The sequence below is a fragment of the Melozone crissalis genome, unplaced genomic scaffold (assembly GCF_028551555.1).
Source record: "Melozone crissalis strain CALT ecotype California unplaced genomic scaffold, PUWL_Pcris_2 ptg000023l_1, whole genome shotgun sequence".
Taxonomy (NCBI): Eukaryota; Metazoa; Chordata; class Aves; order Passeriformes; family Passerellidae; genus Melozone; species Melozone crissalis.
The window spans coordinates 3774041-3800038 of NW_026535801.1; the positions used below are offsets into that span (position 1 = coordinate 3774041).

Here is a 25998-nt window from a genome sequence, read left to right on the forward strand (position 1 = left end):
ATGGCACTTGGCATTTTAAAGCTGTCCAGGAGAGGAGCCTGACTGCACTCTGCAGATTTTTCTGCAAGAAATTTGGTGATTTTATTCAGCAATCTCTCATGTTTATCCTGCCTAACACATCCTCATTTATTATTTGAGCAAGCAGGAGCCAGGAACACCAAAGGCAGAGGTCTCACCAAGCTCTTGGCCACAATAAAAACGTCAAAATCCATAAGTAAAACCCAAGTGCTGGATCAGCAGGACCCACTTACAGAATCGCAGACTGGTTTGGGCTGGAAGGAACCTCCAAGCCCATCCCATCCCTCCTCCTGCCATGGCCAGGGACACCTCCCTCTATCCCAGAGTGCTCCAAACCCCTCCAAGGTGGCCCTGAATGTCCTTCTGAGCACTGGAAGGAAACCAAGCTAAAGAAGAGAGGCAAAGACTGCTGTTCTTTCCTCAGAGGCACACTGAGAAATACCTCCTTCTTCTATTGCAGCCCTGGGGGCTCTCTCTGCTCTCCCAGAGCCAGTTTCTGTTCCCTTTTAAAAAAAAGGGTACAACACAGCCACTCTAGAAATAAACCAAAGATAAATAACAACAATAATCCAATTAAGGACCTCCCAGCCTGTACAGGGGGACAACCTCTCCCTTTACCATGGCCCTGGTGTTCCTCAGCCCCAGGAGCACCCAGGATGAGGCTGAAGTGAGGGAATGGCAGGGGGCACTCACAGCCCCGAGCCCTCCCCAAGGGCAGATGTGCAGGAAAGGCAGAGCAGATTTCAGCTGGCCTTCCTGATTTACCCTTCCTCTTGGAGCACAAGCTCACAGGCACAGCTGGTGCTGCTGGCTGCCATCACTTGCAGGGCTATAATCAAATTATTATTTTTGTAACAGCAGCAGTTGTGCTTTTCCCCTTGGGCAGCTCCCCTGGCACGCTGACCACTGCAAATCCATTCTCCGCAGCAGCCACACAGCTGAAATCTGGAATTTCCCAGCCCTGCTCAGACAGGTCAGGGGCAGGACACCCAAGGGAACTCTCACATGGTGCAGCCAGGCTGGCACAAGAGGAAAATATACCCTGAGACCATCAGCTGGTGCTCAGCCATGGTTTGTGCCCTGAATCCCAGCAGGGAGTGCCTGCAGCTCTGCTCTCACCTGCAATTCCCAGTTTCCTTGGGGGTGCTGTGAATTAGCAGGGCTCAGAGGAGGGGAAGGGATGGGCAAGGAAACCCAGGAGAAGCCAGCTACTCCCAGTCCTGAATTCCTGGTTTTTCATTGCATTTCGGGCCTTCCAAATGACACCATCTGTTTAACAAAACCTGGAGACCCTTCCTGAATTAGGGAATTACATCCACTGACTGCCAGGTTTTTCCTGCACTCACCTTTCAAAGCAGCCACAGAAGTGCAATTGTGAGGATGCCATTAAAATGCCTTTATTAAAAGTGAATTTACCCTGCTAAGTGTGGCCTTGCAGATTCTCTCACCTCCACAAAACACTACTGTCAACTCGGATTTTGGGAAAAGCTTTAAATTCTTTAAAGAGAGGGAGAACAGACATTTGCTCATTGCAATCATGGAAACTTAAAATGGGGAGATGAAATGAGCTTTACATGTCAGCTGCTAACTTCCACTGCCCTCCTAAGACTTCCCTGCTGAGAAGATCCCCCCTGGAAGCTGGTTCATGGAGCAGAACAAATTCCAGCAGCAATAAAATACTGAGAGATCTCTCAAGTATGAGTAAAATGAATACTGAATATAGATAAAGGTAACCTCAGCCCTGGAAGTGTTCAGGGTCAGGCTGGAGGGGGCTTGGAGCAGCCTGGGACAGTGGGATGTGTCTCTGGAATGGGATGAGCTTTGAGGTCTCTCCCAGTCCCAACCCTTCTGAGTCTATAATAGATATTTACAGGAAAAATCCTTTACTTATTAAACTGATTTTTACATTTTGCCCCAGCAGCAGCTGGGGTGAAGCCTGGGAGGTCCCCAGTGGTGTGTGACATTCCCAGCATGTCCCAGGCAGGAGCAAACACAAACTCACCACTTTCAGCTCGGGCACAGAGCGGCTCAGGGTCCATTCCTGGCTGTTCACAAAGGCATCTGTGGAAAAGGAGAATATTCCCAACATCAGGATAATGACATTTCATGCTCTGCTGCTCACAATTTCACTCCACAGCTTCAGGAATGTGAGACCAAAAGTCTGATTCCTGAGAGGCTGACAGTCCGACGTGACAAAAACCAGGGAAATTGTATAAAAATCCCAAGAATTCCCATTCTGCACGGATCTGCTGCCAGCAGCAGGTGCTCCCACATCATCCCAGAGCTCAAACTCACTCCAGTTAGAGCAAAGGCTCTCCCAGTGTGTACATTGTCACAGACAACTTTTATGAAAAATCATTCCCTTAGGATTTTTCCTCCTGAGAAGCTGAGAGACCTCAGGAACAAAATGTAAACATTGATTATCTGCTGCTGTGGAATGCAACAGGTGCATCTGTGATTGGCCCATGCTGGATGTTTCTAATTAATGGCCAATCACAGCCAGCTGGCTTGGAGAGTCCAAGACAGCTGCCTTTGTTACCATTCCTTCTTAGCTTAGCTAGTCTTCTGAGATGAAACCTTTTCTTCTATTCTTTTAGTATAGTTTTAATGTAATATATCTAATAAAATAATAAATGAAGCCTTCTGAAACATGGAGTCAGATCCTCGTCTCTTCCCTCATCCAAGAACCCCTGTGAACACCGTCACAGTACCTGGTTAAACCATTTCCCATCCACAGGAAAAGCCCTGGGTTTGTCACAGTCATGTCCCCACTGCAGCTGCAGTCACTTTTTCCCCCAGGTAAATCAGGAACTCTGCTGGCTCTGAAACCTGTTATTTCCTGCTGCACATCACATTTCATGTCAGCAGCTGCAGCAGCCAGTCAGTGGGAACAGCCCTGCTCAGGCAAGGGAAAATCTCTTTTTATTCCTCAAACACACCATTTTTTCAGGAGTATAATCTAGGCAGAAATAAACCACAGAGCCATTTACTACGAAATTAATTAAAAACTACTTGTGGCAGGGGTTGATTCCTTGAAGAAAGGCAGGTTTATCACAGAAACTGAGCTCTTTGGGCTGCACCTGGCTCCTGCCTCACTGACAATCCCACACCAAAGCACAGAAATAACGCTCCACTTTTCTGTATTTAAAAACATTTATCGCTTAGTTCCTTCCATAAAGGCCTGGTCAGCTGTAAGCAAACAGAGAGTGATGTTTGTGTTACAAAGCCAGTGTGGGTGCTGATTTAACCCCTGCAGAGCCATGCAGAATGGCTGTGCAGCACAGGGTGCTCCTGCAGAGCAGAGCAGCTCCAAGCCCACAGAAATGGAGCAGCACTGAGGTTCCTGGTGCTCCAATCAGCCCCTGAGCCCACAGGAGACAAGAGCTGCAAGGTTAAAACCACCCTGGTTTTAAACAACCCTCTCAGGGCCCTGCCAGCCACTGCTTCCCCTCCAATGCACCCATCAGCAGCAGGAGAAGGCTGTTCCATTTGATGCTTTTCATCTGGAGAGTAAAGAAATTGGAGGCAATTTCCTACTCCAGATGTGACCCTCACTAACTCCAGAAACCATCCAAGCTCTCCCAGCACCCACCTAAAAACAATCACAAAGCAAACTCGTGTTTTCCAGTCTATCTCCATTAAATATATTGCTTTTGCCTCAACAGCCCAAAAAGACCTCTTAGCCAGGAATGAGGAAACCTCCTCCAGTTTTACCTAACACATCCCTTTGTATTCCAGCTGTGAATAAACCCTGTATGAGAACACAGGGAGAATAATCAATATTTTGGTGCAGGGATGAGCTGCCTCCCACACACTCACGGGCAGGGGAAGGAAAAACAAAGCTCAGAGTGAAATTTGGTTTAACCTTTGGCATTGCAGGTGCAAGAGAAGACCCTGTGCTCATGCAGCTCCTGTTCCATGGCCTGAACTCCCACTGGATCAAAAAAGGGAGGGGGAAAGGGAAAGGGAAGGAGGGGAAAGGGAAAGGGAAGGAGGGGAAAAGGGGAAAAGGGGAAGGAGGGGAAAAGGGGAAGGAGGGGAAGGAGGGGAAAAGGGGAAAAGGGGAAAAGGGGAACCTTTCTGTAGCACAGCCAGAACTTGAGATGGGGCCAGAAGCAGCAGCAGTTTCCATTTGGGAAATGGGAATGACTGAGGCATTCCAAAGGGACCCCAGCTGGTCTGGGATGTTCTCCTGCCTTCCTGGGGGAAGAATGTTTGCCCAGACAGGGAGCAATGGGATGGGAGCTTTAGAGTGGGTACTGGGGGAAAAATATCATTGCCCTAACAGGAAACCATCAGCTCCCATGGTTTGCTGTGGGTTTGGGAAGGAGCAGCCAGGGCTGAAGGGGATGAGGAGGTTCCAGCTCAGCTCCAGACTCTCAGGAGTCAAGGAAAACCATCAGCCTCTTATCCCTGACTTGTGGAGGTTTAGGTGTGTGAAACAAACTGGGAGAGCTCCCCATTAAATGTCAACAAGCTTCCATGTAGGAGAACCACTGGATTTTATCACCATGGAAGATTAAAAAATGGTGAGTGAGCGAATCACTGCTGCTGACTTGGAGATCTGCAAAAAATGAAACCTGCCAAGGCAAAGGGGAGCTGCACGAGGGGAACAAGAACATCAGAAATCCTGTCACTTTTCTCTGTAATAAAAACCTTTTAAAATATTGTTTTGGAACACCCGTGCTTTCCAAAAGGACAAACCAGGGAGGCAATGAAAGCTGAAATCCCAAAAAGCACAGAGGCCAAAAGACAAAGCACAAGGTGGGCAGCTGCAGAGAGGAAGGATGATCCAGCCCAAGGTCTTGAATTTATTCCTCGTACTTGGTTCTTCCTTCATCAAAATGCACCAAAATCCCACACCAGGACCTTCCAAAACTGTATCAGATCTCAAGGACCCTCAATGTGGGCAGTATGTGCATTTTAGTCCCAATTACCAATACAAGAAATAAAATAAAATTCACTTGACAAGGCACAAGAGTTCTTGACAAAGCCACCTTCCCCTTTTTTACTAAAACCCTGAGTTCCTGCCCCCACACAGGTTTTGAGCATCCAAAATACTTGAGAATGGTTGAAATTCCATTTTATTGCCAAAATATGCCTGTTAAAGAAACAAACAAAACCAAACAAAAAAAAGCCCCAAAAACCCCAAACAATCAAAAAAACCCCTCACACAAAAACCCAAACACCTTGACCTCAACCCAACTAATTTTAACTAAAATCTCCCACTTCTATTATCCCTAATTTGCAATTAATTAACATAAGGTCTCCCAGTGCCCTTTAAAAAAATAAAACCAACTTGTTTCTGTTAGGAGATCCATGAGATTGCTCTACACTGGCATGTTTAGAAGGAATTACCACAGCCAAACACAGAATGTGGCATAAAACAGCACCTGGTCTGTTCTGCAGTGTGAGGTTTGTGTGCCACCATTGGGATGGACATGGAAGCAGCCTCTGCCCAATTCTTTGTAGGAATATCTCAGGAAAAAATGATTTATTCCTAGAAGTCAAGGTGAAAAGGTCAAACACTCACAGATATAACATGACAAAGGCTTGGGGGTTAGTTTCCTAAATAAAACTAAGTTATAGCTACAACATGAACCACTGGATCCATCAAACTGGAGCAAGCAGAACCCAAATTGTGCAGCCCACAAAAACCCTCTGAAGCTGAAGCTGCCACCCCCCCATCAGCACAAGTTGATTAAACTCATTGGAAGAGATTTGCATAATAAACAGAACCACATGGATGAAGCTGATGAGCTGGGGTCTTGTTTGCATTACTGCCCAGCCCTGGAATTCCAGTGAACTCAACCTCCACACATGCAAGAAATGGCTTTTGTCAATAATTAATCACACTTGCATCTGCTGCTCCTTTCATTTCTGCACCACTGATCAAAAGCTTCAAATATTCATGGTGTCACTTGCGTCTTCTTAAAACGTGCACCAAGACCACTGAAGCTGCATTTCCTTCACAAAGTTGACTTTGCCACAACAGAAGTCTTCTTTTTTTTTTTTTCCTCAATTCTTTTGGTTTCATTTCTACCCCTACAGCAAAGCACAAACTCCCAAGAGGATCCTCACCTATTTTAAAACCTCAGTTTAGTGATTCAGCCCCATCCAGAGGAACCTTCTTAATTCCAGTATTGAGATGTTGGTTCCACCACATGAATCCCAGACCCCCCATGATGGGTTTCAGGTTTGGATTTGGTGTTTTGGGGTCCCCATGCGAGGTTTGGGGTCAGTTTGGGGGTTTGGGTTGGCTGTTTTGGGGTCACTTTAGGGGTTTTAGGGTTACTGTGTAGTATGGGGTTGGCAGCAACCTTAAAGCCCATCCATTGCACCATGGGCAGGGACACCTCCAATATCCCAGGAGCCCTGTCCAACCTGGCCCTGGACACTCCCTGGGATGAGATCCTGGGGTTTGGTGGCCATCTGGCCCAGGTCCATGCACCCCATGGCACAGGAGTGCAGCTGACCCCAAGGCCTGACTGTTCCAGTATTCCATACTTAAAATTTGCTTAGAATTTCCCCACAGAAAAATCTACTTCTTCAAATGCAGGAACGACCACTAAAATCTAAATAAATCTCAGCAAAACAATGCAAATGAGAGAACACGGGGTCAAGGGCAATCCCAGCACCCATGGCTCAGAAGAGGGGAGGGAAGGCATGAAAACCAGAAATGGTTCCCAGCAGTGACCCCAGCAAGGGCCTGGCTGTCCTGAGTCCAGAGTCTGGCTCATCCCATCCCTGAGTTTTCACACTGGAAACCTTCTCCTAAATTAATTCCATTTACTCTCATGGAATCATGGCAGTGAAGTGAATTAATCAGCAGCAGCGAGGCAGCTGAGGGGAGCTGTGGGGAAAAGGTTCTAAAAGCTGGGGCAGTCAGATTTACAGCACCCTCTCCACCCTCTGGGACCATCCCAGCAGCCAGAGCAGTTTGACTGTTGTTTATTATTATTATTATTATCATTATTATCATTATTATCATTATTATTTTAGGAGAGCCTGGGCAGCCCCAATATTACCCAGCCCTGGGCAGTGCCAGCACATCCTGCCCATCACCAGCCTTATTCCACTGACCTTGTTCTGCCCTTTTTCCACCCAAATCTCTCACCCTTGACAAGCAAGAAGCTGAGAGGCTCAGAGCTTTCTCCTCCTCTGATCCAGAAGGAAACCCAGTGGCAAAAGGAGTGGTGAGGGCTTTCCTCACCACTGGGCAGATACCTCTGCAGGATGAAAGGATTTAAATCTTTCATAATTCTTGGAAAGTTTCTCAGCAAAATCTTCCCTCAGGCAATCCCAACGTTACATTGCTGTCCCTCTAAATGAGGAAAAGCTGTAAATAAATAAAATATGGAGAAGCCAAGGGGTTTCTCTGGAAACTCTCAGCTAAAGATGCTTTTTGCTAAGAACAAGAGCCCTCAAAAACACAGGGATGAATTAAAAGCACCAACAGCCACATCATGTGCTGCTCTCCCCCTTCAATAATTCCTGCATTACAAGCAATATTTAGAGTTTGTTCTGCTTTGAAATCAAAACCTGAGAGTGAACTGGTACAGAAAATATTCCTACAAGCTGCCACTTGCCCACAAGGATGCAGAGCAGGCCACACATGGCTCTCTTGGAGCTGTATCAAAGCAGCACTTTCAGGATGTATTTCCCAAAGCTCCTGTGCTGATTTTCTGAGCAAAGAGGGAAATGTGCAGGTTTTGGGTTGAGACCTGTGATCCTCCTAAAACATGCATTTTTCACATTATCACACATTAATCTCACAGCACATCCTCTCCAAGCCAGCCCCCAGCACTTTGGCTCAAAGCATTGAGTCAGTTCCAGCAGAAAACAGCACAAAACCATCCTGACATGTTGATTTCTAAGCTTTACATAAAATATTATTTGGAAGATCGTGTCATGTTTCAAAAGGTTCTTTTTCTGTGTTTTATGAGGCTCTGAGCACCCTTTATGGGTGGGAGGTGTTCCTGCCCATGGCAGGGGGTGGAACTGGTTGGGCTTTAGGTCCCTTCCAACACAAATCACCCTGGAATTCTATGAATTTTTATACCTGTTGTGTTAGGGTTTTTCAAATCAGTTTTTTATATGAGTCCTCTTTGCTTATTCACTCTGTTCCATTACACCAAACAATAACCACAAAGCAGGAACAAATAAAACCTTTAGAAAACCCACCAGGATGATTTAAGGTTTTATTTCCTCCCTGCTCAGTGTGACAGAATCATGGATTCTATGGAATTACTGCTGCAAGCATCCAGCTCCAAGCAGTCCCTTTTTTCCTTCCTGAGCTGCAGATGTGTAATTTATAATTCTCAGGCAGTTTGGGCAGAGAGCAGCATTGCAGCTCCTCCTGTGGCAGCACAATCTCTATTTACACCTCACCAACAGCAGCAATGCCCAAATGCAGAGTAAACCACCAAAGTGCCCCAGAGAATTCAATCCCAGCCCTAAACCCAGAGGGATTTCAGGAGCTGGCAGCTCAGGGCTCCTCCCATCCCTGTCAGGATGGATAAAACCCCACCAGCCCCAGCAGAAATGCTGGATATTGGGCAGATTAATCTCTGGCCATGCCCAATTCCTAATTCCAACCAGGAGAACGAGGCTGAGCTCTGAGCAGTTCAGGCACCAGGAATCGCAGCCCGTGCTCATCAGAGCCTCCCTTATCTGTGACATCTGAAAAGCCTCTCCCAGTAACTGAGAAGTGTATTAAAGAGATATTTAGGTCAAAGCTGTAATCTCTCCCCAGCAGCATCTGGCAGCTGCAGCAGCAGCACTGTTATCCTTTGTGCTGCCATGGAAACAAAAGGAGGACCAGGGATGCACAGAGCTGCACGAGCTCCCCAGCTCAGCCTTTCCCAAAATGTGCTTTGGGTTTGGGAGCTGGGGAACACTTGGCTCTCTGCACACTATTTGGGGTTTGGCATCAATTTTCTAATTGTTCCAATCAAAAGGTTTTTGCTGCTGTGACTATTCCCCCTCTCTCAGCTTTCAGCTGGGGGCAGAGGTGTCACCTCCTTAAGGATAACCCCTTGTAGGATGCTTCCTACAAAAGAAATGATGAATAATGGACCCAAGTATATTCCCAAACCCAATCTCATGCACAAACTTCTACATCCAACACCACCAAATTGTTTGTTTTGCCCTTAAATAAAAAGCAGCTCCAAGCCTGACTGCTCATCCTAAGCCTCCCCACCCCACAAAACAAATCCCAAAACCAAACAGAGCAGATATTTTGGCTGCAGGCTTTTTACAAGGAAAAATAAATTACATGCTTAACAAGGACAACTTCCCATTGCCTGTATTTTCCCAGTGGGTTGGGCTCTGGAGCTGGCACACACCGTGAGTGTAAGAGAAATTAAAACCCCCCAGATGAAAGCCGAGTTTTCTGCTGTGGGAGCAGCACAGAGCAGGGCATGTTGTGGGTGAGGAGTGTCAGGACCATCATTCCAATCAAATGCACATTTCCCAGCACATCCCTCACAGAAATGGCACTGGAAGCTGGGCCAGCCCCTTTTCCAGCAGGCAATGACAATCCCACCAAGAGGCAGAAAGGAACATAAAGAGCAGACAAAGAGAAAATGAAAGCAGCCCTGTGGCACAACTGCTCCCTGCTCCAATAAAACTGGGAAGGGAAATGATGGAAATGATCATCTCTGCAGTGCAGTGCAAGAACATCTCTTATTTCAGGCAATAAACAAGATTTCCTAAAGGCCAAATCCCCACAGAAATTCAGCTAAACACAAAACTACAGCAGTAGTGGAAAGCAGGAAGAAAAAGAAGGCACTGGAGAGGAGAGGGAATGGTTGGTAAATGCTTCATTTTGTTGTGTCTGCCCAAAATCAGGGCAGGGTGAGAGGTGAGATCAGTTTTCTCCCATCTCCTGCCTCGGGGGAAGGGCAGTGCCAGCACAGGAAAGAGGATCCCACAGGGAACTCACTGAAAATCCAGAGATAAAGTTTTCACTTTGAGACAGGCAGGAGGGAAAACCCACAACTAAATCCACGTCCCAAGGAGCAAGGATGTGCAAAGCACCCAAAATGAGAGAGACCCTTCAAAATCCACAGCCTGGGCTGCCTCTCCTGACTACACACACAAACCAGGAATCAGCCTTTCTTATTCCAATCTGAATGTTAATGAGGAACCTCCCTGAGAAGCATCAAAGATGAAAAGGGACAGCTTCTGCAGTTGGCACCACAAAAATCGACATGAAAGAAGAAATTAAAAGAGATGAAGTGGGGGGAAAAGAGCATTTTGAAAGAATATAGGAGCAGATTTATCTGGCAAGAAGAAAGTCACAATAGAGATTAAAAAAAATAAAAAGAGAGGGCAGGCTGCAAAGACTTTTAGCTTTTCAGATAGGTAAGAATGGCTGCAACTCAAAAAACAATGAAATAAAAAAGGCAAGGGGAACTTGGTGACTATTTGATAGATAAGAAAATGGAATCATGGAATGTCCAGAGCTGGAAGGGACCCACAAGGACCATCCAGTCCAAGCCCTGGCCCTGCACAGAATCCCAACAATCCCACCCAGAGAGCATTGTCCAAACCCTCCTGGAGCTCTGGCAGCCTGGGGGCTGTGCCCATTCCCTGGGGAGCCTGGGCAGTGCCAGCACACTCTGGGGAAGAGCCTTTTGCTAAAATCCAGCCTAAACATCCCCAACACAGCTCCAGAAGCAATGCTAAGTAAAACCCAGCACACAGTAAGGCAGCCTGGCCAGGATTCCCACCCCTGGCATTCCCAGGGGAGTTTGTTCTGGGGTAACACCTGAGCATCACCAACAGTTAAGCAGCAGAACATGAAGCAGATGGCAGTGAATGAGCAAAACCACAGCAGCCTTGGGGGAAAAAGGTCTAGGAGGAAGGGGAGAATGGGGATATCAAGGCAGGCTTAATGGAACACAAGTACAAACACCTGAGAGTGTTTAACACCAAATCCCAGACTAAAAACTGGCAGGGGCCTGGAGTGCCAGTACAAGGGGGAATGGCTTTAAACAAAAGGAGGGCAGGGATAGATGGGATATTGGGCAGGAATTGTTCCCTGGCAGGGTGGGCAGGCCCTGGCACTGCCCAGAGCAGCTGTGGCTGCCCCTGGATCCCTGGCAGTGCCCGAGGCCAGGCTGGATGGGGCTTGGAGCAGCCTGGGACAGTGGGAGGTGTCCCTGCCCTGGCAGGGGTGGGATGGGATGAGCTCTGAGCTCCCTTCCAGCCCAGTCCAGGCTGGATTGTGTGAACAAGCAGCTCAGCCTCTCTCCATAGCCACAGCCCCTGAAGTGTTTCACTCACAGCTGCACATCTCTGCTGAGGACACTGCCAGGTCCTGCAGGCACTCACAGCTCCATTGTCCTTGGGATTATAGCAAAAGGGAAAACTACTGGGCTGGGCTTTAATCTGCTTCTTCCCAGTTTCACAATGTGCTTCTTAATCCTCAAGTAAGCAGGGATGAACAAGACCGACTCCATCTTTAGCTCCCCTCCTCTCTCATGCAGATCCCACCTGGCTGCCCCACTCCTCAGGGGGGTGGCTCTTGCCTGGAGCAAGTTCACCTCCTCCTTCTCATCCCACACTGACCCAGCTCCACCTCCCTCCTCATCCCCACACTGACCCAGCTCCACCTCCCTTCTCTCCCCACACTGACCCAGCTCCACCTCCCTTCTCTCCCCACACTGACCCAGCTCCACCTCCTCCTTCTCATCCCACACTGACCCAGCTCCACCTCCCTCCTCATCCCCACACTGACCCAGCTCCACCTCCTCCTTCTCATCCCACACTGACCCAGCTCCACCTCCCTCCTCATCCCCACACTGACCCAGCTCCACCTCCCTCCTCATCCCCACACTGACCCAGCTCCACCTCCCTTCTCTCCCCACACTGACCCAGCTCCACCTCCCTCCTCATCCCCACACTGACCCAGCTCCACCTCCCTTCTCATCCCCACACTGACCCACAGCAAGCTCCAGCCACCAGAACATCCAGCACCAACCAGCACCAGGTTCTTCTGTAGCTCTGCACAGCCAGCTCCTGCTTTGTGCTTTCATCAGAACCTTAACCTGAAGAGAAGTTGATTCCTCCAGGATTTGCTGCTGGGTCTTTTCAACATGAAAAAAAATCAATTATTTATTCCTAGACATGATTTCCTACTTTTAAAAACGTCTATGCACAAGAGGACCTTCCCTCTTACCTGCTGGCAGCTCAGCTCAAGGCTTTAACAAGAGCCATCAAAATGAACAATTTCCTTTGTCCCCCCTACAGAACCCAAGTAGATGTGAGCTGGGATTTCCCCATAACAGCCAAGGCTGCCCCAGCCCAGTGCCTCATTCATCCATCCCCTACAGACCCCACTCTCAGTCCCAGCTCAGTGGTTGCACTCTGAGTGTGACCAGTGCACACAGAGGCAAACTCTGCCCTTGGCACGCCCAGGATGGAGTCAATGTGCTTTAGTGGGTGTGATCCTACACCCAGCTGAGCCTACAGAAAGCCCTATAATCCAACTGAGCCTACACAAACTCCTACAACCCAGCTGAACCTCCAAGAACTCCTACAACCCAACTGAACCTCCAAAAAACTCCTATAACCCAGCTGAACCCACAGAAACTCCTACAACCCAAACCCAGTTGAACCTACAACCCAAACCCAGTTGAACCTACAACCCAAACCCAGTTGAACCTACAACAACCCCTACAACCCAAACCCAGCTGAACCTACAGCAACTCCTACAGCCCAGCTGAACCTACAAAAACTCCTACAAAAATTCCTACAACCCAGCTGAACCTACACAAACCCCTACAACCCAGTTGAGCCTACAGAAACCCCTACAACAACTCCTATAACCCAGCTGAGCCTCCAAAAACCTCCTACAACCCAAACCCAGCTGAGCCCACACAAACTCCTGCAACTCAACTGAACCTACAACAACCCTTATAACCCATGTAAACCTCCAAAAAGCCCTACAACCCAGCTGAACCTGCACCCTTCCCACCCCAAAAGGCCCCTGCCCCCTGCAGAACCAGCAGAGGAGTGATGCTGCTGCCATGGAGGATTCCTCATCCTGCTGCTGCCCTGGGCCACCTGCTGCAGTGGCAGCACCCAAACCCTGCAGATTGGCACAGTTCACCCCAATTTCCCTGCCTGCCCACCCAAACCTGTGCTCTGACATCATCTGACCTTTGCCAGTGCCTTCAGCTGGGGCTCCAGGAGGTTTGTGCAGAAACACATCTAGAAAAACATTTCCCCTCTCCACCAGGGAAATGATGACTTGTTTATGCAACACATTTCTGCAAACATTTTTTAGAGCTGCAGTCATGTCTCCCAGATTGCTATGCTGGTTGTCAAAACAGAGCCTCTTTTTCCCTGACTGCACCATATGTAATCCTAAATCCACTTTCCCTAACTTGATATCACCCATGCAAGGTTTGGAGCTGATTAGTGGAAAACACACAAATGAGACACTGTTCTCCAGAGAACAGCCCAGCAGGGATAATCTGACTGGGTTTAGATTTATTAGCCTGATGCACATCTCACTTTGTTTAAACAAAGCTTTTGTCAAATGTCACCAAAAAACTAAAAGAAGAGAGTTAATGCAATCCAAGGCATGGTCTCAAAGGGAATTAATGCTGATCTGGAAGCAGAGCAAAAGCCTTGGTTACAGCAACAGGGAAACAGTGCAGAGGGGCCCATGCTCCTTCACTTGCACACAGATCCACCGGGAGAGAAAGGCTGATTTCCTAAAAAGTGGGGTGGGGAACATGCTCTGTGTGCCTGAGAGCACCTCCCTGAGCTGATGGGGAGAGGAGAAGGCCCCATGAGGGTTCCCAGCACAGGCAGTGCCCTGCATGCTCTCCCTGCCCTGGCAGCACCCTCACCTCAGCTGCGCAGTTGGTTTTTATTTTACCTTCCTGCAACAAGGCTGATAATACCCACTCACTCCATTTCATTTCCCTTTCACCAGGACATGAAACCAGCCCTAAAAACCTGGCACTCAGCACAGCTGAGCCAGGGCTGCATCCTGCAGGCAGCACAAAGCCAAGCAAGCAGGGAAGGGCTCAGGTCAGCCAGCACCTTGTGCCTGAAAAGTGCTCAAAAACAGTTAATAACAATCAGAAAAAGATAATCTGTGGCTAAAAGCTCCATTAGGAAAGAGTTTCCTTCCACAGCTGCCTGTTTAAAAAGCACCTGCTACCACCACCAGGCCCTGTGGAAAGCACAGGACCCGTGCAAGCCCCAAGTATTTATTTTGGAAACCCAAACCACTGCTCACATGACCTTTAGCCCCAGAGGCTGCAACACAAAGGCTCTCTCAGCTCTCCTGCAGATAAAACCAGGAGGAAGGAAAAGGCACCAGGATGCCAAGTCCATTCCCTCCCATTCCTGGGGCTCCTCCTCCACACAGCACCTGGGGAATTACTGCAGTGCCCGAGATCTAAACCAACACAGAACCACTGCAAACATCCATTTCTTAATCCTGCTCCATTTGAGGCTTCTAAAGCTGAATATTTACTTTGCCAGAACTGGTAATATGACATATTTAAAAAAAAAATACTCATGCAGGAATCAGGCTGTTGTGGGTCTCTGCAAAAATCCTGCCCTCTGGCTATGCTCTTATTTGTGTTTCCTAGGTGAACCAAAAAACCCAAGTGTGTTTTCCAAGCTCCAGCAGGCTCCCAGCACCTCAGGCACATACTTAAAACTCAAAGCCCTGCACTAGAAATGATCTCTTTAAAGGAGCCTATGCAGAGCTCAGCAATCAGAAACCAATTTTGTTCACCTAAGAGACCAAACCCCTCTGTCCTTAAAGTCCTGGCCCTGGTGCTTTTCACATTTGCTATTTTGCAACATGCAAATGAGGCCTGTTAAAGGATAATTTGGGGAAAATGAGCTATTTCTGCACAAGCTCCATCTTGACCTGAAATGTGCTCTGGCAAAACACACTGTAAACTGAGTCTGGGTTTGCTTGTTGAACCCCTGCACCCAAACACTTGAAATTCTCCCTTCAAATTCTGTTCCCTGCTAATCCTATGACCTCCTATTTCCTTTATATGAGCTGAGAAAGGAGAGGTGGGGGCCAGTTTATATTCTTTGTCACCTCTGTGCCACTTCCTCAGGTAAACTCCACCCCATCAGCCACTGAAATTCAGTATAAAAAAATTCTTTTCATGTTTAGGGGGGAAAAAAAGATGCCAAAAACCCACCTAGAGATCTAAAATGTAGTTCAAAGCCAACAAGAAGGGTGTCAGCCTCTACTCCAGCAACACCACCAGCACTCACTGTTCAGACAATAATTAACACAATCCAGGGCAGCCTTAAATCCTTAATAAAGAGCAGCGACTCGGGAGCAGGACAGGGGGGAAAGAGTCTCCAAATCTCCAAAAGATGCCCCCAAAAGCAGCACAGAAGGTGTGCCACTGAATGCAGAACCCAGAGTTCCCAGAGCCAGGGAGCTCTGTCCTTGGGCTCCCTCACACACAAGATGTGCTCAGCACATCCCGGCACATCTGGGGCACATCACAACCACCTCTGGCTGCTCCTCCCCCTGGAAGGGATTGGTTTTTTCCCAGGCACAGGCAGGGGAGGATGACGATGAGGAGAGCAGTGCAGGCTGCTGCCAGCACAGCTACAGCACTCTGGGTTTGTTTTAAACTGCAGTGCATCAGAGTTCACATCCCAGAATGAAAACAAGGCAAACCCCAAAATAAACTTCACTCTCTTACTAATTAAAGGGATTCTTTCCTCCAGGAAGGCCAACACAAACCACTGCTGTGGGGTTAAGGATGTATTTTTAGCACTCAGTCCCTTCCAGCACTTTTATGGAGGCTGTGCAGGGAAACCAGAGCCTGACTGCCCCTGCAGCATCATCAAAAGCTCTGTCTAGGAAGGGGTTTTTTCCCCCCTTAAATTTATTGGAAATGCCACAAGACATTTGCATAAGCTAAATCCCAACAATGCTGGAATTTCCTCTCCAGCATCCCCATTTCCATTCCCTGTCATGGATCCAGTGAGTTTTGACAGGCACCAGAGAATGGTTTGGTTTGGAGGGGACCCAAACCCATCTCATGTCACCCCTGCCATTTTCACCACCACCTTCCACTGGACCAGGATGCTCCAAGCCTCATCCAACCTGGCCTGGAACACTCCCAGGGATGCAGCAATTTCAGCAGATATTTAATAATTCTGGCACATTTTTAATGGCCCTTGCTGCCCTTTCCACTTCATTCACAGCAGTGATGAGGGCTCACCATACTGCAGGTCACACAGCCAACAAATAATGTTATTTATAAGATAAAAGCCTGAACTTACCAGTGACAGGCATGGGTTTGAAAGCAAAGGAAAAACAAGCATTTCCAAATTTACTGGCTACATCTAAAGGTAGAAAACTGAGCCTCTCCCATTCCCACTTCCAACAAAGGAAGGCAAAACACCTGATGTGACTTTAAAGATGTTTTCAGACAGCTGAACTCCCCAGAGTCAGACATTTATCTTTCAAATTAAATAGACATGTCACCACAATCCTTACTGTTAAAAAAAAGGGGAAATATGCTGAATTTCAAAAAGGCACTATTGGAAATCACAGCACAAGAAAAGGCACAACATTTGAAAATCTCACTCTCCCAGTGCAAGTTCACTGCTTTTCTAACAAGCCAACATGTTTCCACTTGTAACTTGGTCCCAAATGATGGCTGTAGGGTTGTTCCAAGCACATTCCAGATTTTTTTCTCTTGACTGCTCAGGACCTGTAACCCCAGGATTACAAAAGTGGCACCAAGCTGTACCTGATGGAAGCAGAGCTGGGAAAGTGGGGTGTGCCCTGCTCTGAGCGTTCTGTTTGGGGAAATCCAAAGCTGGTTTAACACAGAAATCTGAACAATTAATTCAGATTTGCTAGATGTGCTTATTATCCATAAATGCAAAAAAATGAGGGGACAAAGCTTTATATATGGTGGTAAAGCAACCCCAGCAGTGAAATCTCCTCATTCCACAAATCTCTAAGGTTTTTCCATGTTCATGGATAAACAATTTTATCCTTAACACCAACAAGAAAACCCAAATCATTTCATAGCAGTGGTTTGGGTGACTCCAACACTGAAATCCAAGTCTCCAGCCCACTTTAATAGAAGGCAAAGGCAATGCCAGCTGTACCAGCTGGCCCCAACTAAACCCCTCACCTGTATCAGCTCTGCAAGCATTTCTGGGTGGGCTGAGGAGCTGAGCACCACCCACCATTCATTCGTGTCTCTGCTGACTCACACCAACATTAATCAGCCTTTAAAGGTGGTGCTCTACCCCTTCTGCAAATTGCAGCCAGCTCAGGGAGATGAGGAGAGCACAGCGAGGGAGCTGACACCACACACCTGGATGTGCACCAGAATATTCTCCATTCAATAAAAGCAGAATATTCCCCATTCAATAAAAGCAGGGTGAACAGTTCTAGCAGCTCCTGCTCATTTATGTAAAAACACACTGCCAGTTATTAAAAATCACTGAATAATTTGGCTTGGAAAGGGCCTTAAAGGATCCTCTGCTGCCATGGGCAGGGACAGCTCCCAGCAGAGCTGCTCTGAGCTCCACTCACCCCGTGCCCTCCAAGGAAAGGCACAGAACAGATTTCACATAATCCCTCCTGCCCAACTCATTCTCCCCTTATCCACACCATAAAATGAATATCTCAGGACAATTTGCTCCCTTTATCTGCCTCGGTGCCAGCCTCCACAGCAAGAGCAGAATATTTACAGATCATTTCAGGACTGGCCATTTCCCAGTTTATCAGGGAGCCTAAAGGAGTGGGAGGATCACATCCTGCTGCCCTTCCCTCTGGCAGGACCCACAGGAGGCTCACAAAAAGCTCACAGCAGCTTTAAGCAGCATCACCTTACCAGGCTGCATGACAAAATTAAAGTCTGCATGCAAACCAACTGTTTTTATAGCAGGAAAAAACTGTTTTGGTAAAAAAGCTGCACAGCAGACAATCAAACTGAAAATATTACCTTGCATGGGCTCAAACTGCCCTGTCCAATGAAACCTTTGCATCCCTGCTTCCAGAGGTGCCTCCAGGCTCCTTAATCCTGCCTCCCTGGGAGGAAATGCTGCCCAGGTGCTTCTGGTGAAGGGATTTTCTTTTAAAAAATCACTGTGATGCCCAGTATCACAGCTGAGCATCATCAGCATGCCCTGCTCTATCCCAAACACAGGGACACACATCAGGAAGTGTCTGCATGCCTGTTAAAACACAGGAAATTCAGGGTGGAGGAGACCTCCAAGATGATCTGGCCCAAGAAGCAAAGCCAGGTGTGTGCTTACAATCAGACATGTTTGTCATCTGTAAAGCTCTAAAGCAATTATCATGGTGAATTATACAAAAAAAGAAAAATACAAATCTCAAACTAAATTGCTTTAGGCACTGTAATACACAAGAAGAATGAACAGAATGATCCAGGGAAGCATTAGATGAGTTTTTCCCCATTAAAAAGGCAGACAGGCACTCTGAGGGCTCCCAGAGTCCCTGCATGAAGAAATCTCTGCCCAGACCAGTCTCCAAAGGAAGGAAAAGCCTGAGATAAATGCACTAAAAAACCCAGTGTGGATTTCAGGCTGGAAATTGTTCCTGTGAATGAAACCCTTGCTCAGGATTGCACCTGGCAGCCAGAACTGCAAACCCCTGGCTGCTCTCACCACCCCTGCACCCTAAAATATCCATGAGCTGCCTGTTTCCAAGGCTTTGCTCAAAGGCTGTGCCTCCATCCTCCCCCAGAATGCAGAACCTGCCTCCCTCATTCCCACTTCCAACAAAGGATTGAGCATTTGCACCTGGAGGCAAAAAACCTCCCGTGATTTTAGAGGTGTTTTCAGACAGCTGAACTCCCCAGAGCCAGGCATTTATCTCTGAAATTAAATAGAGATGTCATCACAATCCTTATTGTTAAAACAAAAATAAAAGGGGGGGGAAAGCATGCTGAATTTCAAAAATTGGAAATCACAGCACGAGCAATGGAAAGCTGACATTGCCCAGCTGATATCTGGGGAGTGAAATGTGCATGAGGAATGATGAGATTTTCTGCAGAAACCAAAGAATAAGCAATATAAATTTCCAGTGCTTTGAGACTCTTTTTGCCAGCCTGTACTCAGTGTCTCCCCCAGCACAGTGAGCATTAAGCATTCTGGAGCTAGAATGAAGCATTTGGCAATCAGCCCCTCAGAAAGTCACTGATTTACCCCAAACCATGACATCCACCTTAACCACACCACAGCACTCCAGTGAATAAATCTCACCAGCCAGACCAAAACCTGCTGTGGATGGAGAGCCCCTGGAGCTGGGAGCAGCTCCTTCATCAAGAGAACAAACCCCAAACCTGAGCTGGGGAGCCCCAAAGCACACAAATCCCCTGGCTGCCCCCCACAGCACCAGCAACAAAGGAGAAATGTGATGCCCTCCTTCCCAGGCTGCTCCACACAGGATGTTTCTCCTCAGGAATTCCCAAATTATTTCCAGAAGTGGTTTATAACATGCCCAGGGACCCAAGCAGCACAAGAGTCTACTGAAAACTTGACCTTTGGGGTTTTTGCATTGATCCCCCAGCCCTTATTGGTATTTTCCAAGAAAATCCTGCACTGAAATCTCACTTTAATATAAACAGCCACAGAGTTTCCAGCTCAAAAATCTGCTGTAGGAATTAAAGGCCACACTCCTTCCTGAAAACTCAGGTGACCAGAACCTCAAAGAGCCAAGATTACAAAAGCGGTGCTGTAATTCAAGCTGCACTTACACAAACTGGCTCCCACTCCATGTAGCAATTAGTCTCCTGGAAATGCTCCTCAAAAATGCTGCCAAAATCTGTGACAGAATCAGTAAAAATGCCCTTAAAACCCCCAACAAAACAAAACCAAACAAACAAAAAAACCACCCAAACCAAACCAAAAACAACCAAAAAAAAAAAAAAAGCCATAAAATCCCAAAACAAAACAAAAACAAAACTAAACAAAAAAAAATCAACCTAAAAGCCTCACAACCACTTTGAGGCCCAAGGTTTTAAGCACAAGTCATCCACTGGAAAAAAACATGACATTGAAATGAAGGAAAAAAACCCAAGTGAGAATGCTGCAAAACTGCTCATTTCAACACCCAGCTGATTTTATTGGTTCTGCCATCACTTTTTCCTAGGTTTGGCCTGCTGGGTGCATATTCCACTAAACAAACATGAAGAAATAAAGGTGGTAAAATTCACTTGAAGTGATTTCATGAGTTGGAGTTGAACACAAGTGCCTTTATTACTCAAAAATTCCCAGCCTAGAGAGCAAGGACACAGCCTGACTCCAAACTCCTATCACACAGCTCACCAGCTCAGCCACGGCCGTAAAATTATTAAATAATATGCTTGAAATAAAGGCATTGCAAGCAAACTGCATTGGACATGGATTTCTACATTATATTTTAAAAATATGTGTGTATACATACATATATATATATATATATATATATATATATATGCATTATATCGATGTATTTATATATGTAAATAAAACATATGTAATCTCCCCAAAATGCCATGCCATTGAAAAAAGGGAATTAAGGAAAAAAATAAATTCCTCTGGCTGAAAAGGGTACAAGAGCTGACAAGATAAGCTGAACTCCAGTGGTGTGAGCCCAAATTTAGCCTTGGTTTATCTGGGAAGCCTTTGTGGAGGTTCCATGGGGCTCCTTGGGCACCCACTGCTTGTTGGTCAAGTATTTATCAAAGCTCATCATCTGAATGACTGAAAAAATGCACAGAAATCCATTTTTATTCATCTTAGCAGGGAAAAAAAAAAAAACAGGTTTGTGTTTTTGCTGATTTTTGTTCAGTTTTTACTGCACAAAACCCTTCCTTCCTCCTCCCTGAGGAGCTGCTGGGGACAGGGACAGCAGATGTAAACAGCAAAGGGCAGCAGTGTTTGTGATGACTGCAGTGACACATTCCTGGGATTATTCTGCAGGAAAGGAACTCAGCTTGGATCCAGAAAGAAATCAGCTTTTCACTGGGAGCATGAACCACACACAGCCCTGCTGCAGCAGTGGAATGCACAGGGGGAGTGGGAGCAGGAATTTTCCATCCCAAATCTGCAGAGCTCCATGGAGCTGGGCTGGGGAACTCAGCTCCAACCTCTGGGCTGGCAGGGGCTGGGCAAGGAGGCTGCAAAAGTCAACAGGGACCCCTCAGAAGCCACCAGAAGCCACCAGCAGTGGCTGTTTGGGGACAGGGACTGAGCTGGCAGCCAGCTGCAGCTGCAGGAAAGCTGTGTGAAGTCCTGTGCTGCTGGGAACAGCATCAGACACATTTTATAAATCATTGCTGCACCATAACTGTGGTGTTTTCTGGGTCCCCAGGACGAAGGAGGAATTGAGAATCTGACTCCATGTTCTTAGAAGGCTAATTTATTATTTTATGACATTCTATTCTATTCTATTCTATGCTATTCTGAATAGTATACTAAAGATATTATACTATAGTATAAAAATAGTATACTAAAACTGTACTAAAGAATAGAGAAAACATACATCAGAAGGCTTAACAAGATACTAACTAAAAACTCGTGTCTGACTCCTCAGAGTCTGACACAGCTGGCTGGGATTGGTCATTAATTAATAACAATTCACATGGAACCAATCAAGCATTCACCTGTTGGTAAACAATGTCCAGACCACATTCCCAAGCAGCAAACACAGGAGAAGTAATCAGATACTTAATTCTTGTTTTCATTCCTCTCTGAGGCTTCTCAGCTTCCCAGGAGAGGAAATCCTGGTGAAGGGATTTTTCAGGAAACATGACAGTGACACATAACCAGCTCCATCAGCCACTAAAGGCTGTCAAGCCCCCAGCACCAAACTGGTTTTCCATCCAAACTGGTTTTCCACACAAAAACTACCTGTCTCCATACTTCACCCCCACTATTTATGGGCAACATCTCACTGACACAGCTGATTCTCAACCCTAAAAATACAGAGCAGGCACACTCAGATCACACTCCATGTCTTCTTTATTTGGGGATGGAAGGGGATTTGTTATCAGCCAATTCCTGGCATACTTTGCAAGGGTAGAGGTGAAGGCAGGCTGTGACAGGAACATTCCCTGTGAGGGTAAAGAAGAGGAGCTGCACCTCAGCACCTCTGCCTGGTTACTGCACACCCTCACCAGGCATGGCCTGGGCTCCTCCTGCCACAGAAACCCCCAGGAGGGACTCCAAGAACAATTCCCTCAGTGGGCTCATTTCCCTTCCAAGCCAGCATTCCCAGGTGGAAGCCCACAAGGTGCCCAGACACACAGTCAGGACCTGCAGGGATTTCACACAGAAGTTCCAATGGTACAGTGTGAAATTAAACATCTGGGACTGCCATCCATAATCCACAAGGAAATCAGAGCTTCCATTGTCATGGCAAAAGACACCTAATCATCAACAGCATCATTTAACAGCTACCTAGAACAAAACTGTGATTAACACAGCAAATAAATCCCACTTTGCTCTGGAGTCCTTTATTTTAAATGCAGCTTTCTGTTGCAGAAAAAGCAACCCCAGGAAAGCCCTGCTTCCCAGATGCTTCCTTGCAGAGCCTCCCACTGGGGCATTTTCTGGGGTTTCTCATGGCAGGAAGGAATGAACCTGACTCCATGTTCTCAGAAGGCTAATTTATTATTTTATGATGCTATATTGTATCAAAGAATGCTATACTAAACTATATATATATGTATATATATATATATATATATATGTATGTATATATATATATATATATATAGTTTATATATACTATATATATACTATACTAAAGATACAGACTGGATGCAAACAGAAGGCTAAAAAGATAATAATGAAAAACTCGTGACTGCTTCCAGAGTCAAACACAGCTGGACATTGGTCATTAAGTTAAAACAATTCACATGACACCAATCAAACATTCACCTGTTGGATAAACAATCTCCAGACTACATTCCAAAGCAGCAAAACAAGGAGAAGCAAATGAGATAATGTTGTTTTCATTTTTCTCTGAGGATTCTCAGCTTCCCAGGAGAAGAATCCTGGCAAAGCGATTTTTCAGAAAATATGATGGTGACACCACAGGTCATTCAGAAGAGACACACAGGTCACACAGGTCCCTCAAAATCAAGCCCTGCTTTCACCACCCAAATCAGGGTTCCAAAGGGATCAGATGAGAAGAAAAGCCACCCAGCAGACAGGTTCCCTGTTTGAAACAAAGGACAATACAAATCCTGCTGCTGCTCTGGCTGAGATTGAGGTGGGAACAGGAGCTGAGCGGTGCTGCCAGCACCTGCAGGAGGAGCTGGCTCAGAATGCTGCAGCGCAGGAGCCTCTGTGAAGCTCCAGGAGCACAGAATGCCCGGGCACAGCCTCTGCCCTGCCCTGCAATCCCCATCCTTCAAGGGAGGACGATTTGTTCCTGCCACACCGGGAAGGGCACCTGGGGTGGGAACTGCTCTCACACAGCCTGGGAGGGCTCCTGCAAAGGTCTGCTCTGGCTTTTGGCTTCACCACTGAAGTGTGACCTGGCACTGAGGCAGAAATGCACAGAAGCAGGGCAAGGACACACTGCACATCCACCTGAGGACAGAAATAGCACATCTGCCCGGGACTGTGACATCTTAATCAGAGCTAAACTCAATGAAACCATCTGCCAAACGGGAAAACAGAGCTCTGCAGCCTTCATAGAAAGTAGCAGCCATCGTGTTTCTGCTTCACAGACACAACTGAACTGAAAAACTTTCACATTCCATGACTAAACATGTATATGAAAATATAGATTCAAGAAATATAAATATATACCCTATAATGTATAATTTATTTATATTTTCTTTGTTATCAGAAATGTGTATATTATATATCATATATAATATATATAACATAATATATAAAATATAATCTATAATATATATAATATAATATATAACAATATAATATATATAAAATATAATATAATATATTTATATATTATTAAATATCGTGTATATAATATATATTATTATACAATCTATAATTATACAATATATATTATATAATATATAACTTTATAATACATTATATTATATTACCTTATATTATATTATCTATTATATTATAATATAATATATATTATACTGTACAATGCATATTATATTTTATATAGTATATAATTTAAATATTGTATATAAATATTGTATATAATATTTATAATATATCAGTATATCTATATTCTAAAACATAAACATATATTTACATTATATGTAAATATAAATAATTTTTATTGTATAAATATGAAAATAAATATAAAGATATAAAGATATATATTATATAATTATAGAAATATTAAATTTACATATATTATGTAATATATTTCTATATATTTAATATAATTATTTTTACATATTTATTTTTCTAGTTATATATAAACAATACAGATTCTTTATATTAATTATCAGTTCTTTTAATTTTTGATATTTTAATATATAAAGTATATGAACATAAATCAAACACTAAAAAAACCCTCAAAAAACCTGAAGGTTATAAAACTTTGTTTATGAAAATAGATCATTTTTATTTATACAGTTTACATCCATATATATATTTATTTGTTCTACCTTGGGCATCCCTCAGAGTGCTTTTCAGAACCAGCTCTCCCACGGCAGCAGCTGTGTTTCCCGGAGGAAGAGGGCATTAGAGCACAAACACGTTTTATCTGCCGGCAGCGCTGTGTGAGCAGCCCCTGCCCAGGGAGATTCTCCTCCGTGCCCTGGGTTAAACACAGGGCCGGTTCCAAGGGCCGCAGCCCAGGGCACAGCACTGACTCGGGGCCAGGACACCCCCGGGCCTCGGTTCCAAGGGCCGCAGCCCAGGGCACAGCACTGACTCGGGGCCAGGACACCCCCGGGCCTCGCAGTAAAACCCGGCCATCACCTCAGCAATGCCCAAACCCACCAGAGAGCAAAGCAAGGGCGGGATTTCGCTTTTCACTCCCCACCCTTTGTGTTCACAAGAGCAAGAGATAAGAAAGGGCAAAAGGGAAGGATTCCCACGAGTTTTCAAGGCAGCCAAAGGGAGTCCCGGCATTTCCATGCCTCTGGTGCACACACACAGAAATCACCAAGCTGTTTGCACATCTTTATGCACAGCCAAACACACGTCCCTCTTATCTGATCCCAACCTGCTCTTTTCAGAGCCTGTCATTCTCCAACAACCTCACCCTGAGTCACCTGGGAAGCTCTGCAGATCCCTACAGTGAAAATAAAGGAATTTTTTTCTCTGAGAACTTCGGTTCCCCTCCTTGAAGGCCTCATCCCCACCTCACCCAGAAGCTGAAGTTCAGCTCCTCATTCACAGCAACCTTCTAATCTCAAATACCATCATCTGCCCTGAGCAGTGACTTTGCAGCCAACTCAGAAATAGCCAGGAATTCTGAAGAATTAAGACATGCTAAGATATTTCTGAGAGATCAGAATCAGATACAAAAATAACATATTTTGGCCAGAACTGCTCACATTCAAAGGCATTTCACCAGCACCCAGGTGACCCCACAGAGACAGTGCCCTGCAGAGGGGAGCTGAAAGAGGCCCCTCACTCCCAGGGACTTCTCAACACTGCTTTTAAAACATCTTTTTTTTCAGAAAGAGCCCTTTAGTGCTGCCCTCTTCTTCCTCTGACCCTTGGGAAACAACCCTGCTATGCACAAATCTACATGGAATTAAAAACATCTCTGGTTAACTCTTGAATAGCACAAGGCTGCTCAACACCATGCTGGAAATCTGAGGAGATTCCTGGCCACCAGCACAAAACCAGCGATAACACCTTCTCCTGAGGGCAGAAATTAGCCTCTTTTTATTAAAACAAACCCTTCATTGACAAAGTTAATTGTTAAGGATGTAAGAAGGCTCTGGGGAAAACTCTCTGTGGACTTTGGGTACCTAAAGGGGGGTTTACACATGAGCAGATAGTGACAGGACAAGGGGAAACTGTGTAGAAGTC

At 45.9% G+C, this 25998-nt stretch overlaps 1 protein-coding gene across 10 annotated transcripts in view; it reads right to left on the reverse strand.

Moving 5' to 3' along the window:
* AGAP1 (ArfGAP with GTPase domain, ankyrin repeat and PH domain 1) overlaps window positions 1-25998 on the reverse strand; it is a 321395-nt gene that overhangs the window by 217629 nt on the left and 77768 nt on the right. For all 10 annotated transcript variants that reach the window (XM_054277889.1, XM_054277883.1, XM_054277881.1 and 7 more), the window contains exon 2: window positions 2021-2079. In XM_054277889.1, the coding sequence (XP_054133864.1) occupies window positions 2021-2079 (59 nt within the window). The remainder of the gene's footprint in view (window positions 1-2020; window positions 2080-25998) is intronic.